The sequence below is a fragment of the Mobula hypostoma genome, chromosome 3 (genome assembly GCF_963921235.1).
Source record: "Mobula hypostoma chromosome 3, sMobHyp1.1, whole genome shotgun sequence".
In the NCBI taxonomy this organism is placed as follows: Eukaryota; Metazoa; Chordata; class Chondrichthyes; order Myliobatiformes; family Myliobatidae; genus Mobula; species Mobula hypostoma.
Window position 1 is genome coordinate 92,138,462 of NC_086099.1, and position 15,290 is coordinate 92,153,751.

The following is a 15,290-nucleotide window of genomic DNA, read 5'->3' on the forward strand; positions in this document are numbered from 1 at the left end:
TCATGATACTGTTATATTGCCTTCTGTACAACTTTAAATATTCCTGCTCTGTTATCCCACTGGGACCTTCATTCAATATCTCTCTTTCCAACACTCATAAACAAGGAATCTGTACCATCCATGACAACATGAACTCTACCTTATTATCCCTTTTATACACTATTTGTTTATTTTGTAGTTTATGATAATTGTTATGTCTTTGCACTGTACTGCTACCACAAAACAACAAAATTCACTGAAGATACCACAGTGGCAATAAAACTGATTCTAATCCTGCATATGAGAGCTTCTTGGGGTATTTTCAATTCACAAACTATTCCTGCTGTGAACCAGGAAATTTGATCTGCAGACAGTGCTGTTTATTTATAAATTAGATGTTAATTATTGCTTGGATTTTACATTTTGAAATAGTTTATGGGGACTGGCTGTAATCTGATTTAATGGTTACTATGCTATTAAATTTTATACTTTGGCTATGGATGGTAAAGCAGCCATAGCCAAAGTATAAACTTTCTCCTTGGAATAGAAGAGGTCACAAGAGGATCTGAGAGAGATATTTAAAATCCTGAAGAATATAGACAGAGTAAATAGGTGTATAGGTAGATAGAAAGAGATAGACTATTCCCTTTGTTGAGAATGCAAGTGATTGGGAAAGAAACAATAAGTGACAGGGATTTATTTTACACAATAGGTGATTACCATCTGAAATCACTGCCAAGGACAGTAGTACGGCAGATTCAATTGTATTGTCCTGAAGAGAACTGGATAATTGTTTGAAACAAAATCATTTGCAGGGCCATTGGGACAAGAACAGGAATGACATATGGAGACTACAGGTATCTGAATTACTCCTGCACAGACCCAGTACAGGTGATATGGACCAACCTGCATCCTTCCATGCTGTGATCATTTTGTGTTCTGTTAACTGCTAGATTGTTCAATTCAATTCTATACAGTAGATATGCAATTCTAGATTGTTCAATTCCTGCTAAACAAATAATTTTCAAACTGCTTACACTTAGAAAACCTGCAAACTGTTTTGCGGCATGGCGTTCCATAACACTAATCCTTGGTCCTGTGGGATAATGCACCTTTCTAGCTCTCAGTCTGTGTAGTCCTCGATCAGTTCCAAAGGAGGCCAGCTACAAAGTGAAGCTCTGCATTTCAACCGCTGAGGCAAGATTGCTTTTATGCATGGTTTAATGGACCATTACGTAATGGATAAATGAATTTGTGTTTTTCTTATACATTGACCACAGTGAAAATTTCCTCTAAATTTCTCTCAATATAGTCTTCAAAGTAACGCTCCTATTCATTTCATCTCCCACTCTTATGAATGTCCACAAAAAAAGCAGCATTAATCCAGATTAATATTGAACCTTTTTAAACATAAGTCCATAGCCATTAAAAACCAAGTTAAATATCTAACATTCATTCCATTTATGCATGCTTTAACTTATAAAATAGCCAGGAGAGAAAGCAGTTTTTCATTTATCTAGCAACACACATCAAAGTTGCTGGTGAACGCAGCAGGCCAGGCAGCATCTCTAGGAAGAGGTGCAGTCAACGTTTCGGGCCGAGACCCTTCGTCAGGACTAACTGAAGGAAGAGCTGATAAGAGATTTGAAAGTGGGAGGGGAAGGGGGAGATCCAAAATGATAGGAGAAGACAGGAGGGGGAGGGATGGAGCCAAGAGCTGGACAGGTGATTGGCAAAAGGGATATGAGAGAATCATGGGACAGGAGGCCCAGGGAGAAGGAGAAGGGGGAGGGGGGAAAAACCCAGAGGATGGGCAAGGGGTATAGTCAGAGGGACAGAGGGAGAAAAAGGAGAGAGAGAGAAAGAATGTGTGTATATAAATAAATAACGGATGGGGTACGAGGGGGAGGTGGGGCATTAGTGTAAGTTAGAGAAGTCTGAACATTGACTTCTCTAACTTCCGCTAATGCCCCACCTCCCCCTCGTACCCCATCTGTTATTTATTTATATACACACATTCTTTCTCTCTCTCTCCTTTTTCTCCCTCTGTCCCTCTGACTATACCCCTTGCCCATCCTCTGGGTTCCCCCCCCCTTCTCCTTCTCCCTGGGCCTCCTGTCCCATGATCCTCTCATACTCCTTTTGCCAATCACCTGTCCAGCTTTTGGCTCCATCCCTCCCCCTCCTGTCTTCTCCTATCATTTTGGATCTCCCCCTCCCCCTCCCACTTTCAAATCTCTTACCAGCTCTTCCTTCAGTTAGTCCTGACGAAGGGTCTCGGCCTGAAACGTCGACTGCACCTCTTCCTAGAGATGCTGCCTGGCCTGCTGCATTCACCAGCAACTTTGATGTGTGTTGCTTGAATTTCCAGCATCTGCGGAATTCCTCGTGTTTTCCTTTATCTAGTATAGGTTTTAATCACAGTTCACGTTCACTTTTCACAGGTGAAAAATTGCCAGTACTTTTTACCCTGCACATGGTATAAGTGTTCAAAATGGAAAGTATGTATCTGCTATTGGTCTTGACTGATAATTGTAACTGTATATCCTAAAGTGCCTTCAGGGTAATAAGCACATTTAGATGTTTATACTGTATTTGACTTGTTATGAAGAGCACAATGCATTTTAACTCTGTCTTCCCAATGATACTTGAATCACATGAAAGCCATGGTAGTTATCCTTGCTGATGAATCTTGATAAAATAGTTTGATTTTATATAGCAACCCTTCTGCAGTAAAACCCACATTTCTGGCACTAGCATCAAAATGACCACATTCATTTAATTGTCTGTCACATTTTGTAGTGGAACAATCTGAATTTGAAATCACTAGTTTGCTAATCTCCAGCCATGATCAGCTGTATAAATGATGTGAACATCACTTTGTGGCTTTCAGCTGTTTATGAAGTGCTGGAGATGTCAGTGTTCTTGGCTCAGATCTGAGAGAGTAGCAGTGGTACACTTTAAACTGGAATTTGAAATAAAAACAGAAGATGCTCAAAGTACTCAGAAGAAGAAGTAGCATCTGCAAGGGGAGAAACAAATTTCGCATTTCAGGTCAGTGGCCTTAATGAAACACTGATTCCACACATGTTGCCCAGCCTGCTGAGTATTTCAGGTATTTTCTACTTTTATGTCAATTTGCAGCAACTTCACTTTCATTTTCACTTTTCAGACTGGAACTTAGTGATCAACATCTTGGTATGTCTGCAAATATACAATGGAGTTTCTGCTGACTACGCATGTCCTGTGTGGGAGATGATGACCAATGTACGGCATGAAAAGCAACTCAATGCGATTACAGCATGGTACTCCACACTAATATCACTTACAGAATGTGGGCTATTTGATTTACAATTGATAAGACCACAGGCTTCACTGGGTTTATTTATACTAGTCCATCACCAGCCAGAATCATCTAAACCACATTGAGAGGGGCCTCAGTGACACAGCTAATCGATCTGCTGCTCCAAGACTCCAGTGATCTAGCAGCCAGGGCTGAATCCCAACCTCTGATGCTGCACCTTCTCTTAAGGACTGCATTGGTTTCCTCCAGCTATTCTAACTTACTCCCACATTCCGAAGGTATGTGTTGGCGGTTAATTGACCACTGTAGATTGTACCTAGGGAAATGTCAAGATGTTGACTGCAGAAGTGTGCAGGTGAGTGATAAAATCTGATAGGAGTTGATTGATGTAGATCTGTGGAAAATAGGTTACAGGGGAATTTAATGGGGGAGGAGTAGAAATAATGCTCTATCAGTCAGCAGAGATCTGATGGGCAAAATGGCCTCCTCCAACAATGTAAGAGAAATATTTGTCAACAAATCTTACATACCTGGTGGAGCCCAGGAGTCATAGAGTTAGGGCCATTCACATCCTTCCCTGGAAACCTGAGAAAGCTAAAGAAATCGTGTCCCCTAAAACCCTCACTAATTTTTATAGATGCACCGTAGAAAGTATTCTTCTAGGGTGCATCACAGCCTAAGAAGTTGTCCTGTCCAAGACCAGAAGAAGCTGCAGAAGATCATGAACACAGCGCAGCACATCACGCAAACCAATCTTCTGTCCCTGGAATCACTTTACACCGCACGTTGTCAGAGCAGTGCTGCCAGGATAATCAAGGACACGACCCACCCAGCCAACACACTTTTCATCCCTCTTCCCTCCGGGAGAAGGCGCTTGAAGATTCGTACGGCCCGATTTGGGAACAGCTTCTTTCCAACTGTGATAAGACTGCTGAACGGATCCTGACCCGGATCTGGGCCGTACCTTCCAAATATCCGGACCTGTCTCTTGGTTTTTTTGCACTACCTTACTTTCCATTTTCTATTTTCTATTTATGATCTATAATTTAAATTTTTAATATTTACTATCAATTTGTACTCCAGGGAGCTGGAATGATTGTACGTTCTAGTGTCAATTGTTTGGTGACAATAAAGTATAAAGTATAAAGTACCACAGTGTTATTAGACTACATTGATAAGCGCATCTGTTTCTGATAATATTTAAAAGCTCTGTTGCCATCCTATGAAGAGCCCTGTGCCTAGACAGACTACTTAGTCACTTCGTAAAACTGCTTTTGACCTTAGTCTTAAGAAGTCCCAACATGTAGTGAGGGATGATTTAAAATAAAGACTTTCACATGGTTGGAGTATTGCACAGATGCAGGAGAAGCATTCCCGAGCAGGTCCAGCAAAGACCTTTAAAAACCCAGTCTTGATAAAAGAGGAGTACCGTCTAGTGCAACGGTCATCATGGGAGCAGTTGGCTTTAGAGTGGTCTGAGTCAGAGTGGTAAGGCTTTGGCTCAACAGGGCTTCGGTGAGAAAAGATCATCCTTTATTTCTTAATTCTTTTTACTTCTTTAGCTCTTGAGAGAATAGGGGGTATGTCTACAGTGTTCTGTTTTGTGTGTCAGATGTGGGATTTCCAGCAGACTACCAGCCTCCTCGATGGACAGATCTGCACCAGATGCATCGAGATGCAGCTCCTTAGACACTTTGTTAGGGAACTGGCGCTGCAGCTCGATGCCCTTCGGCTTGTTAGGGAGAGTGAAGAGGTGACAGACCAAAACTACAGGGAGGTAGTCACCCAAAGGCTACAGGAAATAGATAAATGGGTGACTGTCAGGAGAGGGAGGGGAAATCATCAGGTAGTGGAGAGCACGCCTGTGGCCCTCCCCCTCAACAATAAGTACTCCATTTTCAGTACTGTTTCGGTGGGGGGGGGGGGGGGAGGTTGACCTACCTGGGGGAAGCACAGGGAATTGTGCCTCTGGCTCTGAGTCTGACCCTGTGGCCCAGAATGGTAGGGAACTGAAAAGGCTGGCAACAGTAATAGGGAACTCTATAGCTGGGGGACAGATAGGCGATTCTGTGGGCACAAAAGAGAAACACAAATGGTAGCTTGCCTCCCAGGTGCCTGGATCCGCGATATCTCTGAACAGATCCACAATATCTTGAAAAGGGAAGGTGAGTAGCCAGAAGTCATGGTACATATGACATAGGTAGAAAAGGAAGGAGGAAGGAAGGGAGTTAGGAAGGAAACTGAGAAGCAGGGTCTCAAGGGTGGTAATCATGGGAGTGCTGCCTGTGCCACACAGCAGTGAGGATAGGAATAGAAGGAGGTTGCATGTAAATGCATGGCTGAAGAATTAGAGCAGGGACAGGGACTCAGGTTTCTGGATCATTGGGACCTCTTTTGGGTCAGGTGTGAACTATACAAAAGGGATGGGTTGCACTTGAATCTAAGGGAGACCAATATTCTTGTGGGCAGGTTTACTAGAGCTGTTGGGGAGGTTTAAAATAATGTGCCGGGGGGATGGGAACCAGGATGATAGAGCTGGGGATGAGCCAGCAGCTTTACAAGTAGATGATGGGTGTAATATGAATGTAAGGAAGGACAAGCCAATGTTTGGGTACAAATGCAGACAGAGTGAAGAGTTAATTGTACCACAGAGGCAAAATTCAAAAGAGCAGAGAATGCAGGACTGAAGCTGCTGTATTTCAATGTGCATAGCATTCAGAATAAGGTGGATGAACTTGTGGCACAATTAGAGATTGGCCGGTATGACGTTGTAGGCATCACTGAGTTGAGCCGAAAAGAAGACAGCTTTGCACAGCTTTGTGGGCCGAAGGGGCTGTCTTGTGCTTTAGGTTTTCAAAGACCTTAGTTGGGAGCTTAATATCGAAGGATATACTTTCTATTGAAAGGAAAGACAGGAAGGCATAGGCAGTGGTGTGGCCCTGTTGGTAAGAAATGGAATTCAGAAAGAGGTGACATAGGGTCGGAGAATATCAAATCTTTGTGGGTGGAGTTAAGAAACTATGAGCGTAAAAAAAAACAGTATGGGAATCATAAGTAGGCCTCTAAATAGTAGCCAAAACGTGGGGTTAAGATTGCAAAGGGAGCTGGAAAAGGGATGTAATAAAGGTAATGACACAATTGTAAGCAGGGACTTCAAAATGCAAGGAGATTGGCAAAATCAGGTTGGTGTCTGATCACAAGAGAGGGAATTTGTTGAAAGCCTATGAGATGGCTATTTAGAGCACATTGTGCTTGAGACTACTTGGGGAAAGGCTATCTTAGATTGGGTGCTGTGTAGTAACCCAGTTCTTATTAGGGAGCTTAATATAAAGGAATCCTTAGGAAGCAGTGATCATAATATGATTGAATTCACAATGCACTTTGAGAGGGAGAAGCTTAAGTCGCATGTATCAGTATCGCAATGGAATAAAGGGAATTACAAATGCATGAGAGAAGAGCTTGCCCAGCTGGATTGGAGGAGGATACTGGTGTGGATGGCGGTCGAACAGAGGTGGCTGAAGTTTCCGGGAATAGTCAACAAGGCGCAGGATAGATATGCCCCATGGAGAAAAGTCCTCAAAAGACAAACCATGGCTGACAAGGGAAGTTACGGACTGCACAAAAGCAAAGGAAAGGGCATATAAGGTCACAAAAGTGAGTAGGAAGTTGGATGATTGGGAAGCTTTTAAAATCCAATGAAAGGCAACTAGAAAAGCTATAAGAAGGGAAAAGATAAAATATGAGGGCAAGCTAGCCAATAATATGAACCAGGACAGTAAAAGTTTTTTCAGTTATATAAAGAATAAAAGGGAGGTGAGAGCTGATATTAGACTACTGGAAAGTGATACTGGTGAGGTAGTAATGGGGGACAAGGAAATGACAAATATACTTAATGGGTACATTGCATCAGTCTTCACTGTGGAAGACACTAGCAGTGTGCCAGAGGTCCGTGAGCGTTAGGAAGCAGGAGTGGGTGCTATTCCTATTACAATGGAAAAAGTACTTCCAAGCTCAAAGGTCTGAAGGTGGATAAGTCACCTGGACTAATAGACTACATCCGAGAGTCCTGACAGAGGTTGCTGAAGAGATAGCGGATGCATTGGTCATGATCTATTAAGAATCACTCAATTCTGTCATGGTTCTGGAGGACTGAAAGATTGCAAGTGTCACTCCACTCTTTACGAAGGGAGGAAGGCAAAAGAAAGATTATAGGCCAGCTAGTCTAACCTCAGTGGTTGTGAAGGTGTTGGAGTCCATTATTAAGGAAGAGATTTTGGCGTATTTGGAGACTAATGATAAAATAAGTCAAAGTCAGCAGGGTTCTGGCAAGGGAAATCTTGCCTGACAAATCTGTTAGAGCTCTTTGAGGAAGTAACAAGCAGAGTAGACAAAGGAGAGGCAGTGGATGGCAATTATTTTGAATATCAGAAGGCATTTGGTAAGGTGCCACACATGAGGCTGCTTAACAAGATAAAATCCTATGGCGTCACAGAAGAGATACTGGCAAGGGTAGAGGAATGCCTGACAGGCAGGAGGCAGTGAGTGGGAATAAAGGGGATCTTTTCTGGTTGGCTGCCAGTGACTGTTGGTTTTCATCAGGGGTCAGTATTGGGACCGCAACTTCTCACATTGTTTGTCAGTGATTTAGATAATGGAATTGATGGCTCTGTGGCAAAGTCTGTGGATGATATGAAGATAGGTGGAGGGGTAGGTAGTGCTGAGGAAGCAATGCGATTGCAGCAGGACTTAAGACAAATTGGAAGAATGGGCAAAAAAGTGGCAGATTGATTGAATACAGTGTTGGAAAATGTATGATAATGCATTTTAGTAAAAGGAACAATAGTGCAGACTATTATCTAAATGGGGAGAAGGTTCAAATATCAGAGGTGCAGAGGGACTTGGGGATCCTTGTGCAAGACTCCCAGAAGGCTCATTTATAGGTTGAGTTTGTGGTAAGGAAGGCAAATGTGATGTTGGCATTTATTTGAAAGGGAATAGCGTATTAAAAGAAGGAGATAGTGCTGAGCCTTTATAAGACACTAGCCAGGCTGCACCTGGAGTATTGTCAACAGTTTTGGGCCCCATATCTCAGAAAGGATGTGTTGTCATTGGAGAAAATCTGAAGGAGGTTCATGAGGATGATTCCAGGAAGGAAGGGGTTAAAATATGAGGAGCATTTGGCAGCTTTGGGCCTGTACTCACTGGAATTTTGAAGTATGCGGGGGATCTCGTTGAAACTCACTGAATGTTGAAAGGACTGGATAGGGTGGATGTGGAGAAGATGTTTCCTACAGTGGAGGCATCCAGAACTAGAACGCACACCGTCAAAATTGAGGGGTGACTTTTTAGAGCAGAGGTAAGGAGGAATTTCGTTTTTGGTCAAAGGGTGCTGAATCTGTGGAATGCTCTGCCGCAGACTGCGGTGGAGGCCAAGTCTGTGGGTATATTTATGGTAGAAGTTGATAGTTTCCTGATCGGTCAGGGCATCAAAGGATATGACGAGAAAGCGGGTGTCTGGGGTTGAGTGGGATCCGGGATCAGCCATGATGGAATGGCGGAGCCGACCGTTGGGCTGAATGGCCCTAATTCTGCTCCCGTGTCTTATGGTTTTAGATCTCATGCCTGGGACTTGCTTTCGCTCAGGTGAAGGTGGAGATGTTGAAAAGCAAATACTGAGCTGCTGGTGCTGGATATCCGAAATAAAGCAGAAATATGACGAAGACACTCAGCTCAGGCAGCACCTGTGCAGAGAGAAACAGTTAACATTTAACTTCAGAGTGTAGCGATTAATACGCTTGCCCAGTTCCATCTTCATTGTTAAGAACGGGCATCAGCACCACCCGATGGTCTCCTCTCCTTTCAGGGGGTTGATGATCACAATCAGTCAGCGCACCGATTGTGTTCACTATCCGGTGATTTTTTTTTAATTGCGATTGGTTCTGCGAGCGGGCAGACGGGAATCACACCGCCGTCTTATACCCGGCCGAGAAAAGGTGAGAACAGTGATCCCGAGGGAGGGAAAAATCTCAAGATTTCCACGAACTTGCACTCAGTTACCACAGGGGAATACAGGAGCTGGTGACAAAACTGAGGATTGAAGTGGATCTTTTATATACAGCCCTCTTAAAATAGTAACAGCACACTATTGTAAGCGTTAGGGGTTTGGATTTTGTGTCGACCGTAACGAAGCGCCTAGACTGCAGAGTTGGGGATTTGGGTTGTTCTCCCGTGGTTTCCGAAACCTGGGCTGGAGTAAGGCAGTCCATCCACCCAGGAGCTGCCAACTGAGTCCGACCTGCAGCACCTCTCATTGGGGCCGCGAGTCGGTCGCGACATGAAGCCGCTTGGAGGAAGCCGAAGGAGCGAAGCGGGTGGGTGGGTGAGGATTCGGAAGGGAGGGAGGCAGGGAGTTGGAACAGGGCCGGGAGGGGAGGAGAGACCGGCTGACGCAAGGGAGGAGTGTCGGTGTGAATCCACACGGGCGGGACCAGCCGTGCTACAGGGCTGCCAGCCGCCAATGAGTGGAGCACAAGAGCTGATGCCCGTCCTATTAAAACTGCCGAAGTCTTGGCCGTCTTTTCAGCGAGTGGTTTCAGTGTGTCCTAGCTGAGCCCAGGTTCTGGAGGTGATCGCGTAGTTCCAGCCCTCCAAAAGAAGAAGAGGGAAAGCGAGACAGTAGCTCTTACTGTAGCACCATACGGCGGTCTTAAGGGAACTGCAGTAGAGAGTAAGATACGACTTACTGCTGGCTGGCATGAAAGTCTCATTTTAGGACCGTGGCGTGTGAAGTAGACTTCTATCACAGGTATTGTTAGAGCGGAATTAAAGCCCCCTTTCTTTCCTGCTTTACATTTTTTTTCTTTTCTCCTTGAATTTTTTGAGGGCATTGATTTGTTGAAAGGAAATCGGAAGGTGACAGTTGCTTTGCGTTTGCCGTGCAAACATTGCTTGGTTTTGATACATTTTTTTTCAAAGAAGGGATTGTTTGTCATTTGGATAGTTTTAAACAGTCCCTGTCAAAACTTTTATTAATTAAGTTACGCTATGGTGCGCCACGACTAAGAGAGAAGTTGGCGATTAAAAGCGTGGTAAATTCGTGCGATTACTTTTTAAAACACAAATAACGCTGAAAGTACTCAACAAGTCAGTGTGCACAAAAATGGGAAGACAACTTAACAGAGTCTCTTACTACCCGTCTTAAAGGCGATTTGTATAGTGAATGGATGTTTAGGTCCAATTTTTGAAAGCCTTGTCGTTTGGGGTTTGTCGACCCCAGAAATGACAGATTTATATTTGTTTCTCCGATTGATTCTTCTGAAGTGCATTTGTAGATGACTGCTTAGTTCAGCGACTTCTGTTTGGACCAATGGAAGAAGTTTTCTCAAATCTTTTTTAAAGTTACCTCCCCCACACCTCTTTGACTTTAATACACCTTCAAATTGGGGGAGGGTATGCCTTGATGCATTTTGAAAGAACAACCCCAGTGTACTTCCTCCTCCTTCACTTAGGGTTTGAAGTTTCTTCCTGTATCCCGCACCTGCAGATCGCAAATCTCCAAGTTCGCTGGGTAAGATGGCCCGGTTCGATGGACCATCGCCTACTGTTGGCCTTCCGACCGGGGAAAGAGCTCAGTCATTGCTAGTCCGTTAGACTGTGGATCTGATTCCCTGGTAAAACTGTTACGGCGGAACCAGCGGCCTCCTCCTCCCTATCAATTTTACAGATGCATTTGAAAGTGCACTGTAAGTAAGTTCTTGATTTGACCATGGCCATTTCGGCACTGTAATGATTATTCCTGTTGATGTCTGAAGTAGTATACAGAGTTGCTAGACTTGGTCAGATTACCGTATTGAGCGGCGATTGACAGTGAACCCTTGCTATCTCGTCTTCCAACTGTACACAAAGACTCTGAAACACTGTCAACTTATTGAAATGTAATATTCAAGGTCCCTGGATCGATCGCGTTGCACTTTACGGCGATAAACAGCCAAATAACTGAACTGTGTTAACTCTTCGCGACTTGCTTGAATGTTTAAAAATACAACTTTAAAACACTGCAAGGTTTCTGACAGAGAGTGTTTGCCCACTCGCTGCCATGCATGACTCCCGGACCACTCGTCTGATGCGATTCTGGTTACCAGCCGGAGACACTTCGTGTCCAACTCAAGCAAGAGCATCATCGCTTTACTTCCTTGAGCACCATGCCTCTCCTTCTGCCCTCCGGCTAGAGCGTCTGTCACCGTCCATTGAAACCCCATATGCTTTACGTGGACATTTCTCGTCGGCGGCTCTTAAAAATGCAGCAGACTTTAAAACCCTTTCAGTGTGACACGATGCGCCTTCTGGGGTTTGGCTCACAATGAATCGCCAGACTCGACTTCTGTGAAGCTGAACACAGATGCACATTAATTGGCTTAAAGGTCTGAAGAGAGTTGTAAGCAGTCCATTTTCCCATTACGCTGATCTGTTGACCGACCTGTCTTCTCTCTGACCTCCCCGCGCTGGGAGTTCCTGTTTCTGGTCCCACTAAAACGCAAGGAAATGTTAGTAACGAGCGCCGCATTCTGAAAATGTTGCCCATGCACACGTTCAGGATGCCCACGTTCATTTTCTCGCCGTATGTAACCTGCCTTCAGTGAAAGGGAGGCAAAGAGCAAGACTACCAAGATGTAGTAATGGGGGAAGGGGGGGGAATGACTTCCTTAGCAAGTCTGAAGGGAATATAAATACAAAAGATCTTTCAGGGGGCCGTTATGTTTCGGAAATGCAACATCTTGAAACTGCGGTGTAGAATGGAATTTTGTGATACGCAATAGTTTCGTTTTATATTTTTCTGAACGTGATTATAACCAAACATGAGTGTTTGTTCAGCACGTCTTTAATGTCAGTTTTATTCTAACCTCCGTTTACCTTCCCCACCCATCCGTCAAAAATGATTGTCAATTAATAATAGACTTATTGTTATATCGGATTAGAGTTTAATTTTAATGCCACGCATACATACATTCAGCGAAAGTGCTGCTCTTGAATTCCGTTAGCAAGCATTTCTGAGATCGTTTTTGTTGTGCAATATACACCGGGGATGTCAGAAGGATATCGCGGACTTGTCAGCATCCCGCCAGGCCATTGAGACTGAGGAAGGGTCTGCAGCGGAAACCCAACTGGTTACTGTTTAGGTTGTTTTGCTGTCTCGCAGCGGATGTTTTCTGTATCTCCCTGCATTTCCCTTTCATTTTACATATAGAGTCACGTGCTCGGCTGTACAGTTTGTATCCGCCCTGCGGAGATTGTTAAATTGTCGGTTGGAAATAACCCAGGATTTAAAGGACGTGAGCATATTTGTGCAAAAAAAAGCTAACGAGTTACTTTTTTTTAAGGTTGCGAGAATATTACAAATTGCAAGCGATCTAAAGCAGTTAACCTGTTAAAATGGTTCATATTTCCCGTTAGCATCGAGAGATATATAAACCAACCTTTGTTTCTCTTTTTAGTGAACATTGGCTTCAGAAGATTCTCAGTATACTGCGAAGAGTCTCTGTGCAGCCTAATGTGGAGTTTACTCCCTACTACCTCCGCTGGTGTAATAAGTCCAGACTGAAGTCTTCCGTTATGGCTACGTTGTGCCTGGGGCTTTTTCTGTTCCTGTTCCATCCGGCGGTTGTGCCCCCCAGACCAGCTTTTGATTTTAACCGCGAACTGGACTCCCAATCCCCAAGCTACGTGTTCCAAAGTCATAACATCTTTCAACCTACTGGATTTCCCAATGGCACCACTCAGCGACTCCCCCAAACTGTTATCATCGGTGTGCGGAAAGGTGGTACCCGGGCGCTGCTGGAAATGTTGAACCTCCATCCGGAGGTCACCGCCGCCCAAAGTGAGATTCACTTCTTCGACTGGGAAGGGAATTACCAGAAGGGTCTCCAGTGGTATAGCAGTCAAATGCCATTCTCCTACCCTAACCAGACCACGGTCGAAAAGACACCGGCCTATTTCACTTCACCCAAAGTGCCTGAAAGAATCTTCAACATGAACCCATCTATTCGGCTCCTGCTGATACTGCGGGATCCGTCGGAGAGGGTTATATCGGACTACACTCAGATATTACACAACCGGATGCAAAAGCACAAGCCGATTAAACCGGTGGAGGAGTTGCTGATTAGAGATGGTCAGATCAATGTTGACTACAAGGCAATTGACCGCAGCTTATATTATATCCATATGGAAAACTGGCTGAAATATTTCCCCCTCAGCCAAATACACATTGTGGACGGTGACAAGTTGATCACAAACCCTTTTCCTGAATTAGAAAAAGTGGAGAAATTCCTGAGACTCTCCCCGCGGATTAATATGTCCAATTTTTACTTCAACAAAACGAAAGGATTTTACTGCCTCCGAGATGGTGAGAAGGAAAAGTGTTTGCACGAGTCGAAAGGGAGAACCCACCCGCAAGTAGAACCAGATGTGCTCAATAAATTGCGCGCCTTCTTCAGTGAACCGAATCAGAAGTTCTTCAACTTGGTTGGCAGGACATTCGATTGGCATTGAATTAGTGCGTGCACAGATTCTTTTTCTAAAATGAATTATATATATATAATGTACAAAACTATCCTGAATGGTAATTTAAGTGGGTTTCCGTAGAATAAGTAATTATAAATGTAAGTATGTCGATCTTCATTCAGAGCTAGCTATATTTTTCTACATTGTCCCGAGAATGCTCCAGTTTCCGACTTTCGTTTTCCTAATTGACTAACAGAACTCTAACAGATATATCAATGTGTTTAGTGGAAGTTGGGGTAAAGATGAAGAATTCAGGATACTATGATCCGTGAAAAGATGTAACGCTATATTCTCTGGTATTTTAAGAGAATGTAGGGTGATCTTAGTGATACATGTAAGATCTTTAAAGGGCAGGTCAGTGCAGAGGAGCAGGTGAATCATGATCATATGAATAATAGGCCAGGCTTGAGATTAGCCTGTTATTCTTATTTTCATGGTGTGTAATGTTACAATAGCATATTTATAAATATATATATATAGACCATGTTTATACTTTGCAAATATATCTGTATCCCCAAAGAGTGCAATATTTGATTGAGTTATGTTATTCACAAAGTGTTGCACAATTGCTGCTATTGTCTGTGGCATTAAGCACTTCCTATAACTGGACAAGAACATGTTCAGATGGCAAGAGTGTGATAAGTACACTAATAAACTGAGAGCGCCATTTATATATTTGCTACTAATCCCCACAATGTTTCCATTTTATTTTATTGTTATTTATTTTTTTGCAGGAAGGGGAAATATATGAAGTTTTGTATTTGAATATTCATGTTATCTTGTTTTTGTATACTGTCAGTTTTTGTAAACTTCAGAATTTTCTGCTAATATTGTATTAACTAGAACTTATGATATGAAATAAAGCAGCAATGTTTGTTACATGGCTATCTCATATTTTGTTTGCCTTAGATATTTTGGCCAATTGTTATTTTCCAATCAGTTTCAATTAGAATTTTTCAATCACAAGTAAACTACAATTGGAAATTATGGCTACTTCTATGGTTTGTTGCTTCAATCAAACTAGTTTTTTTTTGCAAAACACTAAATAAAACCTCAGTAACCTTGTACTGATCCTATCCCATTCCCTAGATGCTTAGTATTTAATTAACAACATTTAATTCACCTAATATGAACTCTACCTTCACATAAGCAGCAATCTTAAAAAACTTTAGTTAAGTACCCTCCATTTTTTCTTTCCTTGGGCAGAATCCCCGTATTTTTATCTGATACACTATATTCACCTCTATAATAATATAACAGGAATGTGAGGGAGATTGCAAATGGGACTTAGACTGTTAGGTAAGAGTGAAGGGAGGTAGACAGACTGGTCAAAGACACTCAGTATCATGTAGGACAAAGTGAGGCAGAGAACCCAAACACACTCCGGTTAAGTTACTTCAATATTACTCCTTTCTAGCAGATGGCCCCAGGAAAAGGAAAAGCATCTTCC

The 15,290-nt window shown here is 43.1% G+C and overlaps 1 protein-coding gene across 4 annotated transcripts; it reads left to right on the plus strand.

Annotated features, from left to right (window-relative positions):
- Positions 1 to 9,795: 9,795 nt before the first annotated feature.
- On the plus strand, positions 9,796 to 14,735 carry hs3st1 (heparan sulfate (glucosamine) 3-O-sulfotransferase 1). Of its 4 annotated transcripts, none has more exons than XM_063043426.1 (2): positions 9,796 to 10,088; positions 12,775 to 14,735. In XM_063043426.1, exon 2 carries the CDS (start codon positions 12,893 to 12,895, stop codon positions 13,826 to 13,828), a length of 936 nt encoding a protein of 311 aa, XP_062899496.1. In that variant the 5' UTR covers positions 9,796 to 10,088; positions 12,775 to 12,892; the 3' UTR covers positions 13,829 to 14,735. The 4 variants fall into 4 exon arrangements, with proteins under 4 accessions (XP_062899496.1, XP_062899497.1, XP_062899498.1 ...); XM_063043427.1 differs by having other exon boundaries at positions 9,796 to 10,010; XM_063043428.1 differs by lacking the exon at positions 9,796 to 10,088 and adding an exon at positions 10,815 to 11,025.
- The last annotated feature ends 555 nt before the right edge of the window (positions 14,736 to 15,290 follow it).